We start from the raw sequence: 26,592 nt of genomic DNA, 5'->3' as shown, positions 1-26,592 counted from the left end.
AAAACAAATTTATTGCCAAAGTACCAAGATAAGGATTTGGACAAAAATGGCTTCTGTTTCCAACAAAATTCAGGAACGAATGTCAAAACATTTCATTTAAAATGTATTAAAAAAATAAAACATATTCACTTTTTCCAATTATTTTTAATTTAGATACAAAAGTAATCTCATTGTCAGATGAGTAATATTTGTTTGTGTGGAAAGGAGAACAATTCATAATGTGCTATTCCAGGTCTTATTTACTGAAACTGCTGTGACTGGTGGACCATCCTTTCCCCATTATATAGCTATGTTTATTGTCAATAAATGTTGAGTAAAAAGAAGTATTAATTAAAGCATTTTCTTTCACATTGTGTGTAGTGAAAAACAGCCTCTGACAGCAGCACTGATAAACGCTATTATTAATTGTCTTGAAATGTTCATGTTAAATAGGGATTTGGATTGTTTTTTTTTCAGAGTACAATTAATGAAGGAAATTGGAATGTCTTTTTCAGGTCAGTGCAAGAATTTTAATGATTGGTTCAGCAGCACTCAGCTGTCTTTGAAGGACTGCTTTGACCCCTCAGAAACAAAACAGATGCTGGAAGAAAAACTGCAGAAACTAAAGGTAAAGTATTAAAATACTCTTAATTTCTATTGCTGGTTCACCTTGAACTTTTACTTTCTTACACAGGAGATTATTCTGGGAAGTGAATTCACATAATGTGATTTGTAACTTCAGGCCCGAAGAGCATTTAATGCAACATGAAATATTGGGACAATAAGTGGAAAGTAAATCTGAGTTAAAATTGAATAATATAGTTCAAATTCAACTCAGAGTTGGTCATGTAAGAGACAGGACATTACTTAATGTAAGTCAGTGGACCCTAAGTGCACAGTTCAGTGTGCAAAGATGCAGAAAGTCAAATGTGTCATGGGATATGACAGGGAATGGCTTAGTGGGCATGGTCAGGGATTGGCTGACAGTTCAACTAGATGATCTTAGAGGTCTTTTCCAACCTTGATGAAGCTATGATTCTGTAGAGGTTAAAATGAAATTCTGACCTATACTGGGTTATAATGTGGGAAACTTGAATTCACTTTGTTATGAATTTTTACTCTGGATCAGACAGTAACAATAGAAAAGAGACAAAAATGCACCATGGGCAAGAAGCAATCACAGCTTAACAAAAGAAGACGTAGTGATGTCAGTGCTAGATTTGAATGTTACTTTTGCCTATTTCTGACTTGTTTTGCCACAGTGAATGAAATCCAAGTTGTTGGCTTTATTTCCTCCAATTGAAAGTAAAATAATCAGAAAACTGTATGAATAACAGAGAGTCATTGTCAGAAAGAGGAATGTAGGACATGTTGGTGATAACTGGGGTCAAAGTACTCTTGAAGCTTAAATATCCTAGAACCACTGAATGGTTTGGGTCAGAAAGGCACTGTTGAAGACCATCTAGGTCAGGTCAAGGCTCCCACCATGGGCAGGGGTATCTTTCACTAGGTCAGGTTGCCTGGAGCCCTGTCCAACCTGTGTTTTGAGCACCTTGGGGTGGGATGGGGCATCAACAACTTATCTGGGTAACCCGTAACAGTGCCTCACCTCACCATCATGAAAAAAAAAGTAGCAACTTGTCAGAAGTGGGATTCGAACCCACGCCTCCAGGGGAGACTGCGACCTGAACGCAGCGCCTTAGACCGCTCGGCCATCCTGACTGTGAGAGCTGTTGTGCAATAGCAACTTTCACCAACACGTTTGTGCTTTCATTCAGCACTTCACTTCTGAAGGGAAAGATGGAGATATCCAAGAGGTTAAGACTCTGCTGAATAAAGTGAAGCATTATTTGCCCAAAGCAAGCATTAACCAACTTAGCAGCCGTGTGAGAGATCAAGAAGCAGAGCTACAAAGGCTGATATCCAAGTGTCAGAAACGGGAAAAGGAACTTGGTACTTCTCTCCAGCAGCTCAATAGGTATGGAATTAGTGTCAATTCTGACATTGTAATCGCAAGTGATAGAAAAGGATTAATTATTAAACAGCCATAGTGAGTGACGATTTAATGAAATTTTACTGAGTGCTTTGTTATATTCCTCTTGTGATGTTTCTCTGCATAGTAGAATCAGTGTCACATAGGAGCATACAGTGATGTATTTCATGGGAGCACGTGCTTGCATGTTTCAGTGACATGAACCAGGGTACTTAAAACTATCCATAAGCTAAGATTTAAGCTTGATCAGGTGCTTGGTGTTTGTGCTTCTCAGGAAGACAGCATTGTCAGCAGGTTTTACTTGTGTAACGCCTCTTATTTTGACCTGCACTCATATTTCTTCTCTCTTTAGCCTTCAAGAAAGCAGCACTGTCTTAGAAAAATGGCTCACCACTCAAGAAGAAAAACTGCATGAGATCAAAAAAGATGAGACGAAACTTGAAAACCTGTATAAGACATTATTAATGCAGAGGTATTGTTGTCTTTGAGCTCTACCTAAAGAAGATTGCCCTGTGTTGTTATGAGAAATAGATGTTTATTCATTTCTTGTACTTTCAGAGAACCATTTGATTCCTTGGCTCAGCTAGCAAATTCCTTGAGGGAGACTGGGCTGACAGAAGATGAAATCATTTCAGAAACCAGTGATCTCGTTAGTAGATATCAAGCACTAACGACAAATGTAAGTGAGATGGCAGGAAATACTCAGGGACTTGCAGTGGATGAACATTTCAAAGAACTTGCCCAGGATATGTCTAGTTGGATCAAAAAACTTGAGAAGGCTATTAATAATCTGAGCTCACAGGAAAGTGAGTTGCCACCAGACAGAAGGATTAATCAGATAAAGGTATCGTGTTATTCCCATTGCACTACACAGCTTGCACTTACTATAAAGCAAATGCTTGATGAGTCAATACATTATAAAATATGCTACCACTGCTGATTGCTTGTGTTTTGTGACTTGCTTGGTGTGTGAGTTTGTGGGAGTGTTTTCTTCTTGTTTTGCCCTTTTTCAGTTTTTTTTTTGAATAGTTCATAAAGCACGTTAGAGGAGATTTGCTGCTACACCTCTAGATGGAGTAAGACTGAATTCATAGCTAGGGAGGTGTGCTGGTGGCCATCCACCTTTCCATCATAAACTACTCCAGAGATGGAGAGGGAGGTCAGTAATGTGGCTGAGGCATCCAGAGAGCCTCTGCAAAATGTGTAGATTCTTGGGTGTGCTACAGTGTTGTTGGATTGGGCTGCTCTGTTTTTTCACTGAGTGATTCTCTTAGGCCCCCGTGTCCTCTCTGTTGTCTTCTTTCTGAGAACCTAAGAGGCTCCTAACAGAATAGCCAGAAAAGAGGCTGTTTGTATTTACATTTTTCTTACTGTGGAAGGGATAGTATTGTGATAAATGTATCTCCCTGAGATTTGGGTTCTTTTACTGTGTCAGACCAGTAGTGGTTAAATTTTGTCATGTAGAGAATAACTAATAAATCTGAGCTATCATATCCCAAACTTTCTAAATTAGATCATCTGTCTGTTAATGTATTTGTTATGTGATATATTAGAAGGCGAATTCTTTTTTCTTGAAATCAAGAGTAAAAGACTTTGTTGGTAATACCTTTTATTCTGTAACCCAAGATTGTTGTATTTGTACTGCTTCTTGTTTAATACAGGAAATCATGGCTCTCAAAGATGCCGGAGATGCCAAAATACAGAACATAGTACCTGTAGGAGAAATGTTAATGAGAAATGACAAAATTAAGGAGCCAGAGATTCAGCAGACTCTTTCTGACCTCCAGAACCAGTGGGAAAGGATCTGTCAGTTAGCCACTGCATACAGAAGGTAATTTGCCAAGTGTAATATGGATCTTGTTCTTATAGTGAGGAGGGTGCACTGATTTAGACCTGTGGTGGCCCTTCCCTATGTTGTGAGCTTGGCTTAGTGCCCCAGGCATCCTCCTCAGCAGAGCTGTGATCTACTTTTGTGCATACCTGATTCAAAGGCAGAGTTTGATGTAGATCCAGCAGGCTGGAATTTTTAAAGTAGAGTTTTAAAGTCTGGATTATTCTGGTTGGCTGAGACACTTTCTTGGCTGTGGCAGCTGTTCTTGCTGCAAGTTATTTTCTGCCAAAGTCTGTTCATAGGAAGTCAGCAAAGGGAGCTGAGTGTGCCTGATAACCAAATAGATCCTTTAAACATGTCACATGGTTCCAAGTGCGTGGTGAAAACAAACTGAAGTTGTGATTTTGCAGTTGAAGGCAATTTCAAGGTGTTTGTCTGCTGTAACGTCCTTGAATGTTAGAGCAGTTCAGTAAAATCACTGGGAAATTTGCTGTTGAGATAAACGGAGCTAGTGCAGGCCTACTGTATACTTTTAAAAATTACCAGGGAATGAACTATTAGAAACAAGTACTCTTCAGAGTATTCAGTTGCCTTCTGTTATTAAACACTCAGTACAAGCAGTACAAGTGGCATTCAGAAAGATCAGTGGCTGTATTAGATCCAACTTAACAAAATGCAGACACCCTCTTCACAGTGCATTAAAGACTGGAGTTGAGGTGCTCAGCAGATCTGAAGAGATGTTCAGGACCTTGCAGGATTAGGCCTGTGGATAGCAGATGTGATACATCCAGCAGCATGAAATGGGAACACCGAATTTAAGACAGTGATGTCTGGGAGGCTATGCTCTATTTCTGATTGACCCAAAACTATGAATCTTGAGACAAAAAAAAAACCCAAGCACTGAAGCTTTACTTTTATTGTCATTTTCCCTGCTGTACTTTGTAGAATAGTAACCAGATTTTATTTGTTTGGATTTTTTTTTTGTGTGGGATCATATTTTCAAATGTTGGCATTTAAGTTCCATCTGGAAAATATTGTAGCTTCATCACTAAATGTGAGAGTATAACTGTTGATTAATGGCCTTTTGCCCCACTGATTTTAGTTGAGTATTTTCTGTGGACAAGTATAACCCGTTCACCTTTGGTTGATCATAGTGGGTATTTGGAGAGCAAACAAATCAAAATCTAATGTCAAGGTGACTGGATTGTGACAGCACAGTCCTTACTGTGTATGCTGTTCTTATGGTCTGTAGATCTGAAACTCTCCCCCACCACCTCCACCTTGACCAAAGCAATGTTTCACTTCTACAGAACATTCCCTTTCAGGAGGCTGTCTGAAGATGTTTTTAAAGGAAAAATATGTATAGTCTTACTGTAGTTTTGAAACAGGACTTGTGGTGGAATAAAGAGCTGAAAATACAGAGCATGAGCATCTTACCTCAGACAGTAGAAACTATGGGTTTGTGGGTTACAATTTAAGGCACATGTAAGAGGGTTAGTCACTTGTCTTCTATTTAGGTCCACTTCAACTGCACTAACTTCAGTGTCTTTCATTTTCATACCTTTGAAAATTCCAGCCTAAAGTTGATCATTAATTTAAAATCTGAAGAAAAGTATTCGGTATGCTGGTGTTCATTCTAATGATTGACTTGACTGTAATTTTTCATTTTTTAAGTAATAAATGCAAAATATTTTAATATTAAAACCAGTATATTTTTCTTAGCCCTCAAGAGCAACTTCTGTTCAACAGGGAACAGTATGAGCAAAGCAAAGAAGATCTGAGACTGGCTCTAATTGAACTGAAGAAACAGGAACAGGAGATGGATTTTGCCCTTCAGCCTGGTTTGCTGGAGAAGCAAGCTCAGTTGGCAAGTTACACCAAACTCTTGCAGAAAGCAGAAGATCTAACTTCTCAGTTTAATGAGTTAGAAAGCCACGATCACGTACAGAGCTTTGCTGAGAATCCCTGCTTCACAGAGGAATCGTGGTTGGAATTAAAACACCAGCATGAAAATCTGCTCAGCCAGCTACAGGTTGGAACCCTACTCTGTGTTCTTATGAGAATGTTGGTGTAAGAAGTCTATCTTACTGTTTGCCTATAGGTCTCATTCAACTGACAATTTGATGAGTAAGACTAGATGTGGTGAAAATTGCTTTGTAAAGGGGCAGGGGACTCCTTTCTCTCTCTTACCATTGGAAAAAGAGCACGAGTTCATAGTTTTCACTTCCATTTGCAGAAGAAAAAACATTTAATCAAATGAGAGCAAGACAAGTGTGAAGATAATAGTTTATAGCTTTGCCAGCAGATTCTGATAGCTTTGATATGAAGTATCCATTCCTAGAAGTCTCAAGGTCGCAAAATTGTTTTCTCCTTTTAGAAGAACAAATGACTTTCTGGATGCTGTTTGTTACTGTTTTCACCCAGTTTGGGTCCTCGTGTGTCAGTTAATGTTGGTCTAATCCTAGAAACTCCTTGATTTTTAGGCTGCAGTGGAGACCTTGGAAAGACACGTTCAAGAGCACCAGCAGTTTCAGGATATGGTGACAGGCTTGAACACAGAGCTAAAAACTGTTTCCGAAAAGCTTGCTGATGGTGTGAGTCCAACAGTGGAACAACCATCCACTGAGCAAAAAGAATTGAAATCACAGGTATGTTACAGGTTTTGCATCATGGAGAAAGTAAGTCCATCCCCTGGGTGTTTGTAGAGATCTTCTGATTTATAAAAGATAAGAGAGGATCAAACTGAAGAACCAAGAAACACTTTGAAACCATTAAGTAGGTGTTGTATTCCTTTCATCAAGGTAAATATAGACCTGAAATTGCCCTTAATGAAGGTCCACTCTTAATGGGCTTTTACTGTCAATTAAACAGAAGGTAGAATTGTCCTCATGTCAAGCACGTAGACTTAATTTGGTTGGTTGTAGATTTATGGGGGCATGATGAAGAAAGAGATTGTCAAATTTGGTGTTAGTATGTGTCTTCAAATTAGCAAGAGAAGGTTTATGTGAGTGTCAGTGAGCTAAGTTCAGTTGTAAGAAGCATCTTTCACAGGCAGGTAGACATTCTCCTGCAGTTTGGTGGGCCTGAAAACAGTCTTGTAGCTGTGAGCATAGGTACAAAAAGCTGAAACTGTAGCTCAGATATTGATCACTGCTATTCCTCTACCTCCAGAAATTGCCATACCTCTAACAAATTCAAAATTGAGCAGTAAGAGAGGTAGGAATTATGTTCTTAAAACTTGACTGGGTCACTGTGCACCTCACGGAATTCTGCCTGATTGTTTTATCGTTGTCTTAATGCATATTGCTTCAGATGATCACTGCTTGTAAAAAGATATGGCTTACTAAATTTTAGTATTTGATTTTCTGCAGCAAGTAGGACTTCCTGTACTTCTCAGCTTAGTTTGTTGTTCACAGTAAATATTTATGATTTTTGTGACTGACTTTTGATCTTAGCGTTAAGTGTATTGAGTGAATATATGTTTCAACAGCATGTTTTCTTCCTGTTCAAAGGAACAACAAGCACCTCTTTGTCAATTTGAAGACACGTTGAAGAAGATTTTGATTTTAGCAGAAACTGTTAAACAAAACACTTCTTCACCAGGACAGAAGTTTATTGAGGATGAAATTGAAGCACTTCAGAGTGAACATAGGAGTCTTGAAGAAAAACTTGAAAATGTCAAGCAAAAGAAAGAAAATATTTTCAGTGAAGCCCTTGAGTTAAAAGATGATCTCACGGATGGAGTACAGATGGAGAATAAGCTGAAGAGGGAGATGCAGATCATTTCAGATACTCCTATTGCTGCAGAAGAGGGCACCACAACAGCAGAGTTAAGGGAGTGTTTGGAAATGCCTACTGTGAGTATTTTTCCTGACAATAATGGCAGTGGAGAACTGGTTCAAAAGAGGCATGGGTCTCAAATGCCTTTTGTATGTTGCCTTTTGTATCTTGGTTATATTTGTATACTTATTATATTTGTATTTGCCTTTTGTATATTGCATCCTACGTTCTATCCCCCCATTGCATCCTACTATCTATTCAAAACTGCAACTTTCAATTCAAGCACAATCTGCGTGCAATTAGATAAAGCTTCCTTTGTGGGGGAAAAGTGTGTAGACAGGAAAATTACAGATGTGCCTCTGCCAAAAAATCTTAGTCCTTTCTTTTGCAGTAATTTCAGAACTTAAAGAGTTTCTCATATACAGTTAAGAATTGCTAACAGCTGCAATACAATATTTTTTCCTGTTTGTTTACATTTTAAAAATAGATTCACTTTTTAAATATTAAAGTATATTTGCAGTAAAACAGCTTTTGTGTTATATTGTTTCTCTCAGGGTCAAGTTGTAGTTGGGAGTGTATTGGAGAAGGAGAAGCAAAATGGTTCTCTTTTGGAAGAAAGCAGGGTGTTGTCAGACAGCCCATTACAAACTATCCATGAAGGAAAGGACAGATACAGCCAAACTGCTCAGGTACCTGTCTAATATGTTTTAATAGATGTCAGTGTGAATATATGTGTGTCTGTTCAGTGGCAGTGCCTTAATTCCTTAAAATTTATGGTCATACAGAGATATGAAGGATACAGGCACAAAGTATATTGTGAGAGGTCACTAATCTGGAACTGCTGGTCTCTAGATCACCTCAGAATAATTACACCATAAATAACTTCATCTGTGGAAAGCTGAAGGAGGAGTCTGGCGAACTCCCTCATTGCTCTGACCATCCATCAGTAGCAGCTGCAGGCAGAGAGGTGACCATTGAAATAACTGCCCATAGAGAAATTTCTGGAGCAGTAGAAATAGAAACTGTTTCATAAGATCCTGGCAGACTGATCTGAGCAAGTTTCCCCAAGAAACTGTGTTCAGGTTACCTCCATTCATTAAGCTAAACTGAAGAGCAGGTAGGAAGATTATGGAGCGCAGTGTTCTTTGGTAAGCTTGAATTTTGGACTGCAACTTCTACTGGTTGTAAACATGTTGTGTTTTTCAAACCAGGAGGAAGCTGATAAAGAGAGCCCAGCTATGGATAGATGTGATGGAGTCCAAGAGAACCTTCTGGACAGAGCAGATCTGGAAAGGCATCAGGATGACACTGGTATTGGAAGTGATGAAATAAGAAGGGAAACAAGTCCAGTGAAGGTAATCAGACATGAAATTAAAGAAGGTGATTGAATTTGAGGGTGTATGTATACAGTCTCGTTGCAAAGGGGATGATACTACTAATAAATAGTAAAAACCTGATATTCTTACCTGATGTATGGAATACGCAGATTAAATATGCATTAAATTTCAGAATCCTTTCTTGTAAGATTAAAATTTGCATGGAGGGATTGTTTTGTTACTGTGAGCTGCCACAAAGTGGCTTTCTGAAGACATGATATTCCAAATCACTTGTCTGTATTGTGATGCCTTTAAACCATTTTGTTTGAATACTGTTATTTTGCTTGAGCCTCTTTCATTTATTTAGATTTCTTCTTTACTTTGCATGTATGAGGTTGCATTTGAAATGCTGTGTTCTCTTTTGTGCACCACGATAAAGGAGGAATTTTGACAAAATAGAGCTGGAGCTATGATGTGTGGGAAGAACTGTGTTCTCGTTGGAGATAAAGAGCTAATCCAGGGGTCTTGTTGCCATCATTACCTCCCTGAAGAGTTGTTATATAGCTGATGGAGCAAGGTGTTTTTCAGGCTTTTTGTTTTAGCAAACAGCACGAGATGCTCAAGGCAGTGTAGCCATGACAAAATGGAGCACAGTGTGCATTCATGAACTTGCTGAGAATTGGGATAAATTAGCTCGTTCTGGGTTGTGGATGGACTGCTTTCAGTACATATCCTATCTGACCTGTAGCCAATAGCCTAGGTATCCCTGCAGCACAAATAAATTGCCAATTATGTGCTCTCCATCGTGATGTGCTGTAAGTATTTTCCATTCCTTATTTTGTGTATACGTGGCTGTGAATATCCTGCCTGGTAGCTGGTTATGTGCCTAACCACAGACTGTCTACAGTGCAGTGCAAGATTGGAAAAGCCTAAGCCTTTAAAAAATGCATTTGAGACAGCATCCAGGGGTACACAGTTTAAGGTCTTGCTTAGAAACATGAACAGCGTAGATCACAGGTAGACCACTTGCAATCTATAATTTTTCCCAAAAGTTATAATAAAAATTCAGCACTGCTTCTTCTAAGTGGTTTTCTTTGCCATAACCTTGTACACAAAAATTTAAGAGATGTAATTGTGGCTTTTCTAATTCACCTATAAGTGTGGGCTTCATAAATATGCTTCTCAAGTATTGTAATTACTACTCAGTACATTTGATTAGGGCTTTTTTGTTACTTGCTTCTTTATTAGTACCATTTTTACAGCAAAAGGAGAAACCTGCTGATGTCAAGAATCCATCCTACACAGAAGATGAGGAGCAGGTTCAACAGAGCGTGTGCTTGAAGAGTCGAGTCCTGACACCTGTAACAGCTGAGACAAATGGTCTGGAATCTGACCCCCCAGTCTCTACCCATGAGGTAAAACAGATTCTGGTATTTCAAGTTGCACTTGTCAGAGTTATTGGATTTTTGTTACAGAGGGCTCCAGCTGAAGTTGTGTTATAACTAAAGAAGTAATTACTGTCACAGAGAAATCAAGCTCATTGTGTGTAATTCAACTTCATGTCCACAGTATTTTGAACTTTATCTGAAATACTAGCAACACTTCTTTTATTTTTTTTTCCAGTGGATCTGTTCAAAAGAGCAGTGTTGGTTTTCCTAACCATCACAATCAGTATTTTATACATAGGCCTTCTCTTTAAGTTGATGTTTGCTACAAGGTTCTGTGTTACTGTAGTCAGCTGTGATAGTCTTTGCCATCATAAGGAAGGGAGATCAGAAAGCTGAAATCCAAAAGAAAATAGAGAAAGAAGAATTAATTAAGAAGTTGAATGAATAATAAGGTACTTTAATAAATGGCATCACTAAGTGTATTCTTGTTTAAGAATAATGGTGTTTCAGCACAAATAGCCTTACTGAGAATTCCCTGAGATTATTGTTTCTTGTTCACCCTGTCCTTAAAGTTCAAGATGAAACCAGTTCCAGTCTTTGTTGTTAAATCTATAGGCAAGTCTGCCTTTCCATTGGCAAGTCGTATTTGGGACTTTGCATAGGGAAAGGGCAGTAGGTTATGCTGGCTTCCTGAAGAAATCTGCATGTCCGGATAAGAAAACAGGATATAGATTTTGGACTACACCGTGGACAGAAGCCAGAATCATATTTGGCATGTATCCCCATTATTGACAGTTTCCCACAGGCCTGCACTGTGAACAGTGAGTAGCAGAGCCCTGAGTTTATTCCTGAAGAATAGCCCATGTAGCAACCTTCATTCCTCTGCATTCTCAATTTTTCCTCTGTCTCTCACCACCTGATGAGCTGAAAAACTATGGAAAACATTAAAAGCAATGTGCAGGGAGACTGACACCATCTGTGTATCTGTATGTCCAGATGAGTGTGAGAGGCTAAAAAGACCCATGTGTGTGTACAGCAGGGAAGGGGAAGACAGGGTAGATAGACCTATGAATTTGAGTTATCAGTAGGCTGAAGAGGGTGCAAGGAAGATGTTACTTGAGGGAGGAGATGTCAGAGTTTCAAACTTTCATGGAGATTTCTTAGCTAATTGAACAGTGCTTACAGGCCAGAATGACTGCAGAGGTGGGTGGTAGTGATGGGAGGGCTTCCTAGGAGGAAGCAAGAGCAGGATTTAGTCATGGCTTAAACATATGAAGCCAAGCATTGCAAGCAGAAAACTTACCATTTTAGGAGTTCTTCAGAAATAAATGTACTGTTTTGCATTGCAGAAGGAAGGTGCAGCAGGGGTTGATGAGAAGGAACTATTTCCTGGAGTGCAAGTAAACACTGAGTATTTTGAGGAGGAACAAAAGGTCAATGAGCTGAAAAATGAAGTGGCTGAGCTGGATATTGTGCTTATAAATGAGCAACTGAAAGAGCTGGAGGTATGGAAATTGCAAAGCCCATTCCTCACTGTTAATGTAGCAATACACTTACAGAAGTATGATTCAGTTGGGCAGAACAAAATTGTTGCATATTATCTTGACTGAGGTTTGACTCTGTGGTTTAGACAGTTGCATAACAGGTAATCTACAAACACTGTGCCTTAATTGCAAATATGTCCACATGAATGCCATCTTTTGTACTGATCTTCTGAAGTGTGCCAGTGGGTACACCTGTGATTGCATGTGTGCTTCTGTGATGTGTGCTCATTACATGTAACCAAGGAAGTGTATGTATATGAATGTATCAGTATTCAGTGCTGAAGCTGAAAGTAGTTAAGATCTTCTTCTAATCCTCCCTGTGGTGGGCTTGATTGTAGAATTTACAAACTGAGCTGGAAACGTGGAAAGCAAAATCTTTGTGTCTGAGTCAGGAAACGTTTCCTGATGCAACACGATCAAACGGAGCAGAGCTGCAAACCCCAGAGCCTGTGGTGCCTTGCTGGGACAGGCTGCTTCAAGAACTGGATGCTGTTAAGGCAGTAAAGCAACAACAGTCCTGTTTGGTTAATGAGTACCAGAAAAATCTTTCTGCTGCTCAGTCCTCAATGAAAAATTTGGCAACAGAAAAAGATAACATAAAAATGTAAGTATAATTGTGGGTTTCTGTTAATAGATTGCAAACAAATATGGTCCTTAATGCTTCTGATACAACTGATGTGGGCTGAATTTCATGCCAATCTTCAATAATGCTGAGACTCATGTTTTATACATCTCATTAATGTTCGACAGAAAGAGAGCTCTCACAGGTTTGTAAAGTGATGTTGCAACTGTACCTGGAGTCTTTAAACTGAATTATTACTGGTGATTCTCTACTGTAACCTTTTAGCAACATCTACTCACTTTTGTTTTTAGGCAAAACAAAGAAATTGGTTGCTTTGCTAAATATCTGTATGGATGCCATATTAAAATATTTTTGCAAAATATGTCAGATATGAAATATTGTTTTTTCTTTAAAATGAATTAGCTAGGAAATTGGAGCAATATTTCTTTTTCAAGGACTCGTTAATTCTAATTCTTTTGCCAAATTTAGTAACTCATAACTCTGAAAAATTAACTTAATTGATAGAAAGGACACAACAATAAATAACTGTAGTACCAATCCAAAGGTAACCAATGCATGCAAAACATTTAGTACTTTTTATGAGTTAACCTTCAAAACATGGAACTTGTCCATCAGTCACAGTAAGGTAACACATGAATTAGAAAACTTAAAACAATTTATAAAATTGTTGATTTGCAGATTGGAAAGAACTGAATGAAATTGTATCTGCTGGATGTATTTTAGAAGTGAATTTCAAAATGCTGTTGGAAATAAAAGACAAGCAGATGCCTTCCCCCAGATTAATTCTGAAGGAGTGAGAATTTTGGAAGTTTTTCTTTTAGCCAAGTTTTAATTGAATAGCAATATAAATTGTTGTTAATTCACTTAGACATAACTTAACAGTATTGTTTATTTTTAAAAAGAGAGACAGCTTTTATTTTACAAAGTGGCACATTCTGTTGTATTAGTATATGCTGCTGTTTTAAAGAATGCATGTTGGAATGTATCTTTAACTGCAGAGATACCAAGAAATAGCTAACACTGTGTGGATAAGCAAGAAAGTCCTACTGTTATGGTTGTTAGGACACTTGTGAGAGAGCATTAAGAAAGATATATATGTGAATGGAAGTGAATGAATCATCTGTGTGATGAAGCTCTCTTAGAATATGTGTAGTTCATGTTTTTTTTTCTTTATAAACCTGTTCATATTTTTGACAGGGGTCCTATGAATAACGCAGTTCTACTGGAGAAAATTAAGGCGTGTGTGCAGTCATTACACAAAGAAAGAGATGTTTTAAACCAGCTGAAAACTCAACAACAACTTTTGTCTCAGCATTTAACGTGCATGGACAAAGTGTTAACTGCAAGCCAAATGAGGCAACTGGAGCAGTGGTGGCAGCACATGGAACAGGCAGTGCAGAAGAAGCATGATCAGGTGTTGGCAGAAATCAATGAGTTTAACACGCTTATGGATAAAGCACAGGATATTCAGAGATTGATACAAGAACAGTATTTACAAACAGAGTTGTGTTCCTCAGCTGGAGAAAAAGCCAAATGCCCCATAATTTGGACTGCAGAGTTACAGAATATTAAACATGGTCTTTCCCTGTTAAAAAGGAAGATAGAACTGCAGATGCAAAGAATTTGGAGTGATGAAGAAAAGATAGCTCTGGAGAGCTGTATACAGGATTTACAGAGCAAACTGGAAGCTTTATCAGAGCAACACACTCCTCAAGATGATGTTCGGATCACTGGTCCTGTTGTGAAGAAACAAGACATAATGAAGAAGCTGAAAGAAAATATTTCATGGGTCAAAGATTCACTGTCCTCTCTTGATCAGAAAGCAGCACTTTTCCCCTGCGATGTTAAATCCCAGATCAGAAATTGTGAGCTTATGAGGAATGAAGTTCTAGATAGAGAGCCTGTGATTGAAACACTGGGTAATGAGCTCCAGCACATCCTTCCCAACTTGAAGCCAGAGGAGATCTCTGATATGACTTTCCTCCTACAAGCATTACAGAATTCATACAAGGCTCTTGTTTTAAAATCTGTTGAAAGATTACAGCACCTGGAGCTTCAGCTGGAAGAGAGGCAAAGACTTATTGCAGAAGTAGAGAAAGTTCACTGTCAGCTTCGAAATGCAGAGACACTTGGCAAGCCTGATATGAACCAAACCAGCACTTGCTCAGAATTAATCAGTCAACAGGACATTTTAAAGGAGATTTTAAAGGACATACAAGAAATTGAAGGGCTTATCTCATCCCACTGTGAAGAGAGTCAGGTCACAGCTGGGGAACTGAGTCTATCCGAACAATTATTTTTGATTGACCAATTAAGAAGTCTGAAAAATAGAGCAAGGAAGACACAGAGGCAAATTCAGAGTAAATGTCATGAAGTGGGAAAAAAGATAGCAGTCTACAGAGAGTTTGCAGAAGGAATAACTTCATTGAAACAAGAGCTTAGTGATCTGCAGTGTAGTGAATTGAAACTGGAAGAAGAACTGACAGGGGCCACGCAAGAAGTAAAGAATAAATGCAAAGCGCTTGAAGAAAAAGTATTATCCTTACAGTCTAATTTGTCACAAATAATGAAGTTCAAAGAAATTTTTGAATGCATAGGTCTAAATTGGGATTCATTACAGCTGGATGAATTGCATGAATTGCAAACTCAATTTTTTAAAATTAGAAATAAAATTAAAGGGAAGATAACACATTTTGGTAATGTTATTAGGGAATGTGAGAAGTTTCATGCACTGCTAAATGAAATCCAGACTATGACATCTGCTGCAAGAAAAGAAGCAAATATATTAAATGATAGATCTAATTCTTCTCCTGCTGAGAATCTTATATCTGCACAGATTCTGCTTCAGACAATTCAACAGATTTTGTGCTTAATCCAGGAGGTAGAAAATCAAATAAACAAAAATGAGGTTTTACACACGCTATTCAAAGAATCAAAGAGGCAAGAAATAAAGAGCCTGGAGACAGATGTTGAGGAATTGAGTCTGTTTCTTCAAAACTTGGTCTCTAGTCTCCAGTATGTAAACAAGGAAGATATCCAGAATGTGGCAGAGCATCTATCCCATGCCATAAGGCATGTTCAGTTAGAGCTCCAGCAGCCAATAGTAGTAGACTTGAAAATGATGCAGTATGAAAAGATGCGATGGGAATCAATTCAGAATATGATGTCAGCAGAGTTTTCTGCTTTTAAATGTATAATGGAAAAAGAGAGGGAAAGTCAAGAAGAAAAATCTCTTGCTGCTGATGTAGAAACAAAATTAAGAGCGCTGGCAGATCATGAAATACAACTGAAGACAGACATTGCTGCCCGTGTTGTAAGTATATTTAATGAAAGTCTATGTCCATGTCTGTAATGAAACTTATGATTCTTATGTCCTGCCATCCTTTGCTTTGGAATTTTCCAGTATTGGTAGCTCCTTTATACCCCCTGTCCCTATGTTTGAAGGCAATCAGCACCTCTCTATGGCTACACGGGTAATAGAGGGCATTTGCTGTATGAGTTTGGGTCTTGAAGACAACCACGTGAAATTCTGAGAAGGCCATTTGGCCATCCAGAGGAGCACAGCAATCTTTCTTGATTGTTCCTTTGTCTTTCAAACACTTTCAGTCTGCTCTGGAGGAGGCATGTAAGGCTGGTGAGCTTTACACCAAGGCTGTTGAGAGGGCTGCCAAGTTCCTTGAGGACTGTGAAGCTGAAGTTCGTTCTGCTGCAGCAGAGCTTAGCAGTTCAGAGGACGCCTATCAAACCCCACAGTGGAAACAAGAAGAGTTCGACTCTGCAAAGGCTGACATAGAGCAGTTGTACTCCAAGCTGAAAAACCTGGTGAAACCAGAAGACAAAATATGTCTGGAAAATACTTTAAGAGAACTAGTCAATAAAAGTTTGGCATTAAAAGAGAAGATTCAGAGAAACGAGGCCGACAAACAGAGGTAGGTTCATGTTCCTAGATCGTATTCCTACCTATGACAAAAAATGGAGTTCTGTAATTCAGCAGAAAGAACTGTTATTTGTTGTGCCTAGGTGTGACTTTAATGGAAGGAAAATTAACAGATAATAATTGTATTTCTAAAAAAATGTTTGAAAAGAATGGAGACTTAAGGGAAGACAGACAATTCTTTCAAGCAGCTCTGGCTGATATGTTTCATATTCTTACCTACATTTCTTTATCTCTGAGATATTTGTACCTGTATCTCTTTAGTATCTCAGATGCTGGAGCTGAAGTATATAAAAAAACACTAATTGAAGACAATTTGCCAATTAATTAGTAAGTAATGCTAGTTTAGAAGTTATTTTTACTTACTGTTCTAGTGGGTGTTATGTTTGGAGAAACAATCAAACATAACAAATTATAATTGGTCTTGTAATTGTTTCCTACAGATATTTGGAAAAATACAAAAGCTATTCCAAATGCAAAGATAAAGTGTGTGATGATCTCAACAATCTGGGAAAGATGCTTGGGAAGTCTTTATCCCAAACGCCAGTGTCTTATAAGGAAGCTTTGGAGAACTTACAGGAATGCAAGGTAAGAGAGGATCTGAAGAACTTGAAAGACTCATGCAAAACTGTGATGTAGTTATGCAGGGCATATGATATCAGAGTAGTAAGCAGTGCAGTTATCTTGTATTTATGTATATACTAAACCACAACATGTATTTAGGTATCTGTAAGTGGACTGGATTACAATGTGCCATGTAAAAGTACATATTATTCTGGAAAAATCAAACATTACCTGTGCTTTAGTCGGTGTTGCATTTCTGTTCGAATTCCTCATTGCTGCTTTGCAGGACCTGGACTGATCAGATTTCTCAAATCGCTGTTATTTGCCTAGATGGGAAAGTCAGAGTACTTCTACTTCCCCATCCAGGACTCTCTTGCTTTCTCCTCACCATACCTCTGCTACAATGCACCTTTCTGCTGTCTTGTAGTACTCACCGTATTGCAGACTCTTCATTTTGTGTGTCTGTAACTAGAGCTCATTCATTTCCCTTCCAAATAACCATAAAGTAAAAGCAACCTAATTTCTTGTGCGTGCTGTTCTTCTGATGGTTTTGCTTGTTTTATTTCCCTTTTCTCCATAGTCTCAGCCAATACAGAATTCCCTCAGTGAAACTGTATTTAGCCAGTTCAGTGAAGTGATTGCTATTTTAATAGAGGATTCTAATTGTGTTACTTACTGCTTCATTAACACTTCTGATAGGCTGTATTTATTTATTTGCTTGTTTGTTTTTGCATAAGATTTTAGTCTCCAACATTGACTCGGCTGAAGATGATCTTGTGAAGCTAAGGCAGGTCTCAGGAGAGCTGATGAGATTATGCAAGGGAAGTGACAGGGCCCTGGGCAGGATTGTAACAGCACTGTGGGAAAATTGGCTGGGTTTGCTCGAGGCAGCAAAAGAGCTGGAAATCAACTGTGAAGAACTAAAACAAGAATGGAAGTTCATCAACGAGGAGGTGAGTTGCCTAACAAACAGTAAGTTTTGAGGAATGTGATTGAGCTGAGACCCTTAGATAGTAAATCTACCTGTGCAGGACTGAGATCAATCAGCCAATTACCTCCAGACTTTCTTGAACCTGGAGTCAGAAATGATGGGGATGTTTACAGCATACGTTGTCTGAACCCGGCATGACTCTGTGTGTGGCATTGTTCTTTGTTAAAACAAACTCAAATGTTTTGCCTCCCATCAGAGATTCAAGCTTTCTGGATATGCAGTTCCTACTATTTAGTTATGCATATGAGTAAATAAATAATATAACTTATGCTGATGAATTAAAAAAGCACTTGAGCTCATTCTTTGGCATGCTGTTTACTTAGCTGGAACGAGAAGCAATAATTCTTGATAAGCTCCAGGAAGAGCAGCCAGAAAGTCTTAAAGAAAAGGAAAAAGCCACCAGAGAGGAACTGGTAGAATTACTGGATTCTGTGTATGCATTTGAGGAGAACATCAGCAGGCAGCAGCTCCTCTTGCTCTTAATTCTTCACCGAATAAGGAACATCCTGAACACATCTGAAAACATGGAGGCAGAGACTGCCCTTCCTGCCTTATGTGAGATAAAGGCAATGCAAGACCGCTGTAAAAAGTAAGTGGTGCAAAAGGTTGGTGGGAGTTATAACATGGGATTACTTGTAAGAGCAGCATTTTATTAGATATTGAAGAATATATGAAAGATGTATTGACTTAAAGAAGATAGTGTGCTGAGTCACACTAGTGCTCCATCTAACCCATCTGCTGTCTTCAGAATGGGCAACGAGAGACGCTAGTTGTTGGGGGAAGACTCAAGCCTGATCATGTCATGTGGGGCTGCTGTTCAAATGTACAGGAAAATATTAGTGTTCATGATTGATTTTGGAAGCTCCAGGCTCTAGTGAACTTGAATGAGATGTACAAGTCTTCTACTCTTCTGAAAGTCAGACCTTGCACGTTTTACACTATTTTTACCTTAATTAGTGCCTTAATGACTGTTTAAGATTTACCTCAAATGTTTTTTGCAAATCTGAGACTACAGTCACCCTTTTGCATGCTTTATTTTTTACATGGAAATCTTTGTTAATGTCTTTTTTCTCTGCCATGGCTTTCAGACTCTGAGATTATGAGCTGTTTTCTGGAGCATCATTCCTGGTTAAATAGCCATGCTGTCTGTTTAGCAATATCTGAAGACTCACTTTCTAAGAAATTGAAGCAGAAATGGCAGACACTCAGAGATTTAGTTACATAAAATGATATGAAAATACAAGCAAATGTTCTGGATATTTACAAAAAATTCTACATTAGGTGTGGTCTGATAACTTCTACTCCATAGAATCTAACACAGTGTATTCTTGCTGGAAATCTGTCATAGGTTGCATGAAAAGACTCAAGACCATAAGAATTTGATACAGTCTGAGATTCAAGAGAGGAACAAGATCACTGAAGAAATAAATGCTGTGAAAAATGCATTACAGAATGCTCTATCTGTGCTCTCCCAAGATGCTGTTGGAAAGGCAGCACAGCTAAAGGTTAGCAGTTGCCCTGTGACTCTGTGGGAATCTTTGGAATATATTCTCTTTTATGTTGGGGCTTGAAATTGCTCCAAATAAAATTAGTTGCAAAGTATGTATATCCATATGCACACTGAGTTAAAGAGAATGAGTCTGGCTCAACGGGAAACGATTGGCCTGCCCTGGAATTGATTTGCACTCTTCTTCCTCTACTAGCTCAGTTAGCAGAAGCCTTCATAGATTGCTAAGAGATTCACAACCAGCGTGCCTTTTAGGAAGGACTGCTCAGTGTATACCTTGTGCATTTTCCTCCTCTGCATACCTAACTAGGGCAGCTTTGAATGCTCTGGATCTGATTCCACATAAGTCAATTAATCTGGTAACTGCTTTCAAATTGTGATCAGGACCACTGATCCCACCAGCTTTAACTCTGCACAATTCCAGTACATTTTAAAATACATTTCTGTCATTTCAGTATATTTTTGTTAGCCTTCTTTGAATACTGGACTTTACAAAGTGCTATTCCTAATAGCATTTATTCTAGCCGACTAAGATCTGTAGAGAATTTGAGCTCTGTCAGACTAACCCCCTGGAAAAAAAAGGTGACAGTTTTAACAGCCAAATGCTTTCCAACTAACCAACCTGTAAAATGTGGGCGTGCATTTGTATACAGAAACCAGTTTGCAGAGACCTGCTTTGGACGTTTTCCATTGGACACTGGTGTTGTAGCTGGTATTGTAACTGATTCTTGCAAATTCAAGTCGGGGAATCTGTGAAGTCCTGTAAATACTGGCATAGTGTTAATTGGTACAAGGGCTTACTTTGCTGTAGAATTAGGCACACAGATGTTTCATGGTTTCATTTCATTTATTTATTTATTTCTATCAGAGCCAGTTGTCTTGAGATGACAGGAAATAAATCAATTTCAGACTCTCACGTATATCTTATGTGAACTGTATTTGTATGAGAGAAAAGATTCCCATGCAAAAACTGGGAGTTAATGGAAAAAAAGATGTTTAATTTTAATGCCCGGTGGGAGCTTTTTGCCCATCAGCATCGTTAACGTTTGAGTTTCTCAAATAGCTGAATACTGGGAAAAGGAACCATAAAACAGAACTTTCCAACTTGAAACTCTAGAAAACCTTCAAAACAAATGAGTTTCTTCATTCCTTCTGCAAGAGGACTTGGGTCAGATTTTATTTCTAGGCCACAGGCTCTAGACAGTTGTTCAAGTTTCTTTTATCTCATAAAACCAGCATTCTTCGTGCTGGACTGGAAACTACTGCTTTGAAAGGAGCCCGCTGTGCTGCTCTGCATAATTGCCTGAAAGCAGACACTTCAGCTTGAAATCTGTTGCTTTTTGTGGCTTTTGTGTTGTTAATAATAATGAGGGAATGAACACTGGCTATTAAACATCTTTAAAAGAGAAAATACACTTTTGGCAGAAGGGGCGGCACAAAGGTTAGCATTTAATGGTTGGTGCACTTTCTATGATTACATTGGTATGCCTGTCAATAAATACCAATACATCAGTTGCCCGACATGGAATAGTATCAAGTTTAATTAATTCTTATAGATTGAAAAGCATCATTTGATTAAATGAGGGAGTATTTCTTGAGGTTAATCTGCTTGCAGAGGTAGTCAGAATAGGATTTGTGTCTCAAAAACAGCTCTTCTGACTCACACTCGTGGCAAGAAATCTAAACCACAAGATATCTGTATATGTCTACACACATGCACGTGTGCTCAAGAAAAAAATGGGTAAAAAAATCTCTATTTCATAGGAAGTTCAGAGTGTGATTGATAAAGAAAGTCAAAATCTTAAGGATATCATGGAGAAACTCCGGATCAGATATTCTGAAATGTACACAATAGTTCCTGCAGAAACTGAAGCACAGCTGGAGGACTGCAAGAAAACTTTACAAGACTTGGAAGACAAGGTAATTGCTTATGTGATTTTCATACATACTTCTTTGTATTCATCCAGCAAGATTGGATGAATTTTGTAACTTCAAATTCAAAATTAAAGCATTGATTATTTTTTAATTCACCTTTTTACTTCAGATGAAAGGGTGTGCGGAAGAAAAAATTCCTAATGTTAACTGTCTTCTTTTAGAATAAACTTCCAGTAAGCAGCTGAATATAAAATGCTGGTGGTATTGAAAGAGAGCATGATAGAACCGCTAGCAGCAAGGTCTTGGATATGGATGTGATTTTCTGTCCAGTCTGGTTCTCACACTGAGCTAGTAGTCAGAGTTGGTTGGAATATTAGTTAAACTTAACTGAGAAGAGTTTTTACAGTTGAGTCAAAAGACTCCTTTGAAACCACTTTAAAAAAAAATAAACTTGCATGTATGGTAAAGGATCACAGCGTGGCTCTTTGTACCACTTCTTGGGACATGACAGCATTCCTTTAAAAGCAGGCAGAGTATTTGGGTAACTAAATTACAATGAGATGCTTTTTTTGCAATGTTTTCTGTATAAAGGGAATGTAAGCAGTTAACTGAAAGCAAAATTAAAGGAAAGTAATGTAATATTCAAAGTTTGGGATGAAATTCTCTTGTGCTATAGTTATTGTTTTTATTCATTTCTTCTAAAAATGAAAAAAAAAAAAGCTCAGTTAACTTCTTGCAGAAATAATTATGCCAATTTTGAAGACTAAATTGTAGTTAATTTGATAGAACCTGAAAGTTTAATGAAACAATATTTAAATCCAATGACTCTTTTTGTCTGTCAGATTATTCATTTGTTTTATGTTGTATTGAATATTTAGAGACCTATTCGTTACAGTTTCTTAGCTTTAATTAGGTTTATTTTTACAGCTTTCATTTCAATTTGGAACAAGTCTTTTCAGAACTGACAACTAGATAGGAGAGAGAAGGAGAAGGAGGAATTAAACAGTGTTTATGCTTTGGGTTGATTTTTGGTTTTGGTTTGCTGTTTCAATTTCTGAGATGAAAGATTATCCCAGTGCATATGTTACATGTTGAAGTGCAAGAATTGCCCTGGAAACATTTCGGTTTTGAGTAGAGGAAAACAGTACAGAATGCATTGGAATTTTTTTAAATGCCTGAAGGAAGCCAGATGAATTCTATGGGAACTGGAGATCAGTGTAGGCACATAGCAGGAGGTACCAGTCTGTGCTACAATGAATTAACTTGTCTTGTTTTAATGGCATTCTACTTTCTTCTAAGTAAGCTAACGTAAGAATGAACATAAAATGTATTTCTGTTATAAATGCCATGCATTTTATGTGACAAGTACTATAGATTCAGACCACTAAGAGCTACTGAAAAAAAATCCTGGATGAGCAGAACATTGACAGATACAGCAAATTGTCTGAGGAATGACAGAAGTCTGTGAACAGCCTACTTTCGTATTTCCAGCTGTGTCACATTGCTCATATGTGATTCTGTTCCATGTTTTTGCTTTGTTTTGTAGAAAGAAATTACCACTGCACACATCAGTAATTTTTCATGCTGAATATACTTCAGGGTAGTAATAATGATGAAATGTTTGGTGATTACAGTCTGAGTTCCTTTTTCCACAGAGTTGTAGGCACGAAGTATGGACTAGACTTCATAATTTGTTTTGTATAAGCACGAGTACCCAAGAGAAGGACTGTAGGTCTTTTTTCCTATACATTTATTTTGATTACTGTAGTTTTATCAACACAGTACCTTAGTATGGGTATTATATTGTTCTGACAATACCTGTCAGAATCTTAATGAACTAACAAGTAGAAAGAAATAAAAGCAAATAATTTACTAAATGAGTAACGTTCCTTATTTCTCTTCCCACAGAAGGATAAGTATTTCAGAATAAGTAGTGACAAACCTGTCACTAAGTGGTAAACTAGAAATCTCATGTAACCACGCGGCATAAAGCTGTGCAATGTGACGTGCTGTTGAGCTCCATAAATCCCAGGCCTGCAGCACAGGGAATTTACCATGATTTAACAGTACTGATAGCTGACCCTAACAGCTAGCAGGTTTTAGTGAGAAGAGACATCACCTTGGGCAAGCAAGGACTTTCTCACCCCCTGCAGTTCTTCTAGTTCATGGTAACCTGGTACCTCCTTGTGTCTCTCAGTTCTCTGCTTCAGCACTGACTCAACTTCAGCATACCCGAGGACTTCTCTCTTTCAATTGGAAATTAGGCCCTTTGGTGTTTTGATTTGAACAAAAAATCCAGGGTTTTTTTTTGTTCAGAAATTCCTTACACATTGATACTTCTCAGCATCCTTATTTCTTAAATGGAAGAAATAATTGAGGCACTGCTGCAGATGAGAAAGGAGTCAGCTGAATTCAGGGAGTTGCAGCACCTTACTAGTTTTTGGTTCATGATTGCCAGTCATTTTAAGGAAGGAGAAAATGTTGAACAAGATGGGAACATTCAGTCTGGTCACGTTGATGCTTCTCCCAGGAAATGTAATTCCATTCTGATGTTTTTAAGTGACTCATCAAAAGGAACATAAAAAGACTTCCAGTATTTTTAGTGAGGAGGTACACAGAAACAAGTGGATCTTTGTAATCTCCACTATCATTTTCTCTTTACTGTGACAGATTAGCTTTGAAAACTTGCAGAGTTCTCCTCAGTATGTGCTGAAAGGAAAAGCAGAAACTATTAACAATGGCCTTCAAGCTATTGAAAAGATGCTGGAACAGAAGACTGAAAGTGTTGCAAAAGCCAAAGAAGTTCAGAAGGTAATTTTGCCTTTTTTTTTTTTTTTTTTTTTTGGTGGGCATTGAAAGATTTTTGGTTGCTTTTACAGAACCCGGTTTATCAGGAGTATAAAGCTGTCTCCATTCATTCTGTGTCTTTAATAGAAGAGGTACAAGCAAGCATTTATGTGTTGAACATTTACCTTCTCTTTCTCACAGGAAAATGCTTTTATAGCTGTGAATCATGCTGGCAGATGCAGTGTTCTGTTCTTGTTGTATCAGTTGAAAAAGCTTTGCAATTCCACATGCTCAACATGAAGAAAAAATAACTCTTTCTGCCCAACCATATATTTCATTTTTCCTTTCTGTACATGCAGCAAATCTGGGATATGCTGGATCTTTGGCATTACAAACTCAATGAGCTGGATGCAGAAGTGCATGACATAGTAGAGCAGGATTCCTGCCACGCACAGGAGTTGATGGATATCTTAATGACCCCCCTTCAGCATTACCAACAAGTCTCCCAACTTGCCGAGCGCAGAACAGCCATTTTAAACAAGGTAGAGGCAAATGTGAACTTCAGATTTTCTCAAATTTGAAAACTTTGTGTTGTTTTAACAAAGAAGCCAAAGCAATAGCTTTACAACAAACAAACAAAACAAATAAACGAACAAAGGCTTCACACAAAATATCATCAAAGGTTCTCAAACAGATGAAAAGCCCAGAGTAGATACGTTGACTTAACATAGCTAAGAATTTCTGGAGTGACAAACATTGCCTCCAGCTTCCAATCCAAAGGACCAACTCTGCATTGTGGTTGGTATGCGTTAGCATGGGCAATCCCTGCCCCTGGATCAGCAGTGTTATGATTTATGATACCAACGTGTTACCTATTTAAATAACATTGCCACATAAATCATAACAATGTCCCCATGAAATGTATGCCCATGGACACCAAAATTACTCTTGTTTAGAAGATGAAACTGTTCCAGAAAAATTTCAATTGTACTTCTCTATTTTACCATGCTAATCTGTCCATGATAAAATGCATCCAGTTTGCTTCAAGTCTTGCCCATAAGTGTGTTTATCCTAGGCAGTGAATAGAAATGTATTTGTGCCCTTTTATAAAAACTTCCCATTTACTAGGCTGCCAACAAGATGGAAGAATATGATGAACTCTTGAAGGACATGAAAGTTTGGATAGAAAACACCAACAGCTTGCTAAGAGCAGGTGTTCAGAATGACTCCGCAAAAAGACTACACAAGTACACTGATGGCCTTCAGGTAAGTGTTAGTGCAGATGTCTGTTCTCATTATAACTAGTTGCTGTATAAAGACACAGTTTTGCATTCTTCAGCCTTACTGATATAAATAATTTTCCAGAAGTACTTTAAGTGAAAAATGGTTACAGTTTAAGGGCATGAAATAAAGATAGGTACTTTTCGGTGTTGGACTTAATTATCTTGTGTGCTGAAATGGAGAGCATGCATCTACCAAAAATATACGACAGTGTGCTGCATGGCTAAAATCAGTTATTACTTTTCGAATAGGTACAGTTTTGTACCTGTTCTGTGTTGTGCACATGATCCCAAATAGAGTGGTATTTTGAGGTCTGTGTGCTTACCAGAAACTTCGAAGTGAATCGATGTGCAAGGCAGTTCTCAGTGTGTCTTGAAGGTAATTCTGACTTCAAGAATCACATGTTTGTAATGTTACAGGGCCAGGCAAATGCCAAGATGATTTCTAACAGTATCATATTTAAAATAGAAGTTTTCTGTATGTCCACTCTTTGGCTTACACCAGAAGAAAAAGTTGGTGATCTGAACATGGATTGATCTATTAAAACTAACCAGAATTTCTTTCCTGTATTACAAGAAGAGATTGACATTTCTGGATCAACGTGTTGCAGGTCACACAGTAACAACGAGGAGATGGCAGTTAACAAAATTTGTGTAGTTTTCCCAACAAAAGCTTATTTTCTTTTGCATTTATGTTTTTTATGTGGTCTAGGCTGGAAAGCTTGTGGGTTTAGAAACGTGCCGGAGGCTTATAATAAAGTTCAGAGATATGTTCAGTCCTTTTCTTCAGGTGGCAGAAAGCTGAGTGAATCACAGATATTGCTTACAACCCCTTCACTATTCTGTATGAAGACATTTGCTGTAATTAATAAAAAAAATCATGCAGATACCTGCGGAAGATTGGAAGAATGTTCACATCATGCACAACTGGCCAGATATTTTCTGCAGAGCTTCAGTTTATTTGCTAACTGGTGTGCAGGAAACCCTTTTCATGTCTCTGGCTGACATGTATGTACTTGGGGTCAGCCTGATGACTGCAAAGAAATCTGGGAGGAACCTTCTTTGGCATCTCATTCTTTTCTGTTTTGGGGGTGAGATCTCAGAGTTTAAAACCTTCCTCTACATGACCCATGATCATGTAGATTTATTTTACCTAATTGATTCCCTAGTAGTCACAGCAGAAGCCCCTCAGATTTCTGCCTGCAGGATGCAACAGTTTGGTTTCATTAAGCACGAAGTG

The 26,592-nt window shown here is 38.1% G+C and overlaps 2 protein-coding genes and 1 non-coding gene across 7 annotated transcripts in view; 1 reads left to right on the top strand and 2 right to left on the bottom strand.

The window, feature by feature from the left end:
* Positions 1-26,592, bottom strand: part of WDR89 (WD repeat domain 89) — a 320,794-nt gene that overhangs the window by 128,670 nt on the left and 165,532 nt on the right. The gene's annotated exons all lie outside the window — the stretch shown is intronic.
* The window catches only part of SYNE2 (spectrin repeat containing nuclear envelope protein 2), a 172,108-nt gene that overhangs the window by 62,087 nt on the left and 83,429 nt on the right, over positions 1-26,592 (top strand). For 2 of the 4 annotated variants that reach the window (XM_048948676.1, XM_048948674.1), the window contains 23 exons: positions 495-607; positions 1,758-1,957; positions 2,325-2,444; positions 2,531-2,816; positions 3,634-3,803; positions 5,526-5,835; positions 6,287-6,451; positions 7,316-7,660; positions 8,138-8,272; positions 8,795-8,938; positions 10,162-10,314; positions 11,637-11,792; positions 12,170-12,435; positions 13,612-15,727; positions 16,021-16,343; positions 16,792-16,936; positions 17,650-17,865; positions 18,227-18,492; positions 19,252-19,408; positions 21,175-21,330; positions 23,956-24,096; positions 24,432-24,614; positions 25,201-25,338. In XM_048948676.1, coding sequence (XP_048804633.1) covers positions 495-607; positions 1,758-1,957; positions 2,325-2,444; positions 2,531-2,816; positions 3,634-3,803; positions 5,526-5,835; positions 6,287-6,451; positions 7,316-7,660; positions 8,138-8,272; positions 8,795-8,938; positions 10,162-10,314; positions 11,637-11,792; positions 12,170-12,435; positions 13,612-15,727; positions 16,021-16,343; positions 16,792-16,936; positions 17,650-17,865; positions 18,227-18,492; positions 19,252-19,408; positions 21,175-21,330; positions 23,956-24,096; positions 24,432-24,614; positions 25,201-25,338 — 6,404 coding nt within the window. The remainder of the gene's footprint in view (positions 1-494; positions 608-1,757; positions 1,958-2,324; positions 2,445-2,530; positions 2,817-3,633; positions 3,804-5,525; positions 5,836-6,286; positions 6,452-7,315; positions 7,661-8,137; positions 8,273-8,794; positions 8,939-10,161; positions 10,315-11,636; positions 11,793-12,169; positions 12,436-13,611; positions 15,728-16,020; positions 16,344-16,791; positions 16,937-17,649; positions 17,866-18,226; positions 18,493-19,251; positions 19,409-21,174; positions 21,331-23,955; positions 24,097-24,431; positions 24,615-25,200; positions 25,339-26,592) is intronic. The other 2 variants (XM_048948675.1, XM_048948673.1) reach the window with 2 other exon arrangements.
* Positions 1,619-1,701, bottom strand: TRNAL-CAG (transfer RNA leucine (anticodon CAG)). Its single transcript has one exon. It is a non-coding gene; the product is annotated as a tRNA-Leu (tRNA).

The sequence above is a fragment of the Lagopus muta genome, chromosome 6, assembly GCF_023343835.1.
Source record: "Lagopus muta isolate bLagMut1 chromosome 6, bLagMut1 primary, whole genome shotgun sequence".
Taxonomy (NCBI): domain Eukaryota; kingdom Metazoa; phylum Chordata; class Aves; order Galliformes; family Phasianidae; genus Lagopus; species Lagopus muta.
The sequence above is the reverse complement of the archived record's forward strand: the minus strand, read 5'-3'. Positions and strand labels throughout refer to the sequence as shown.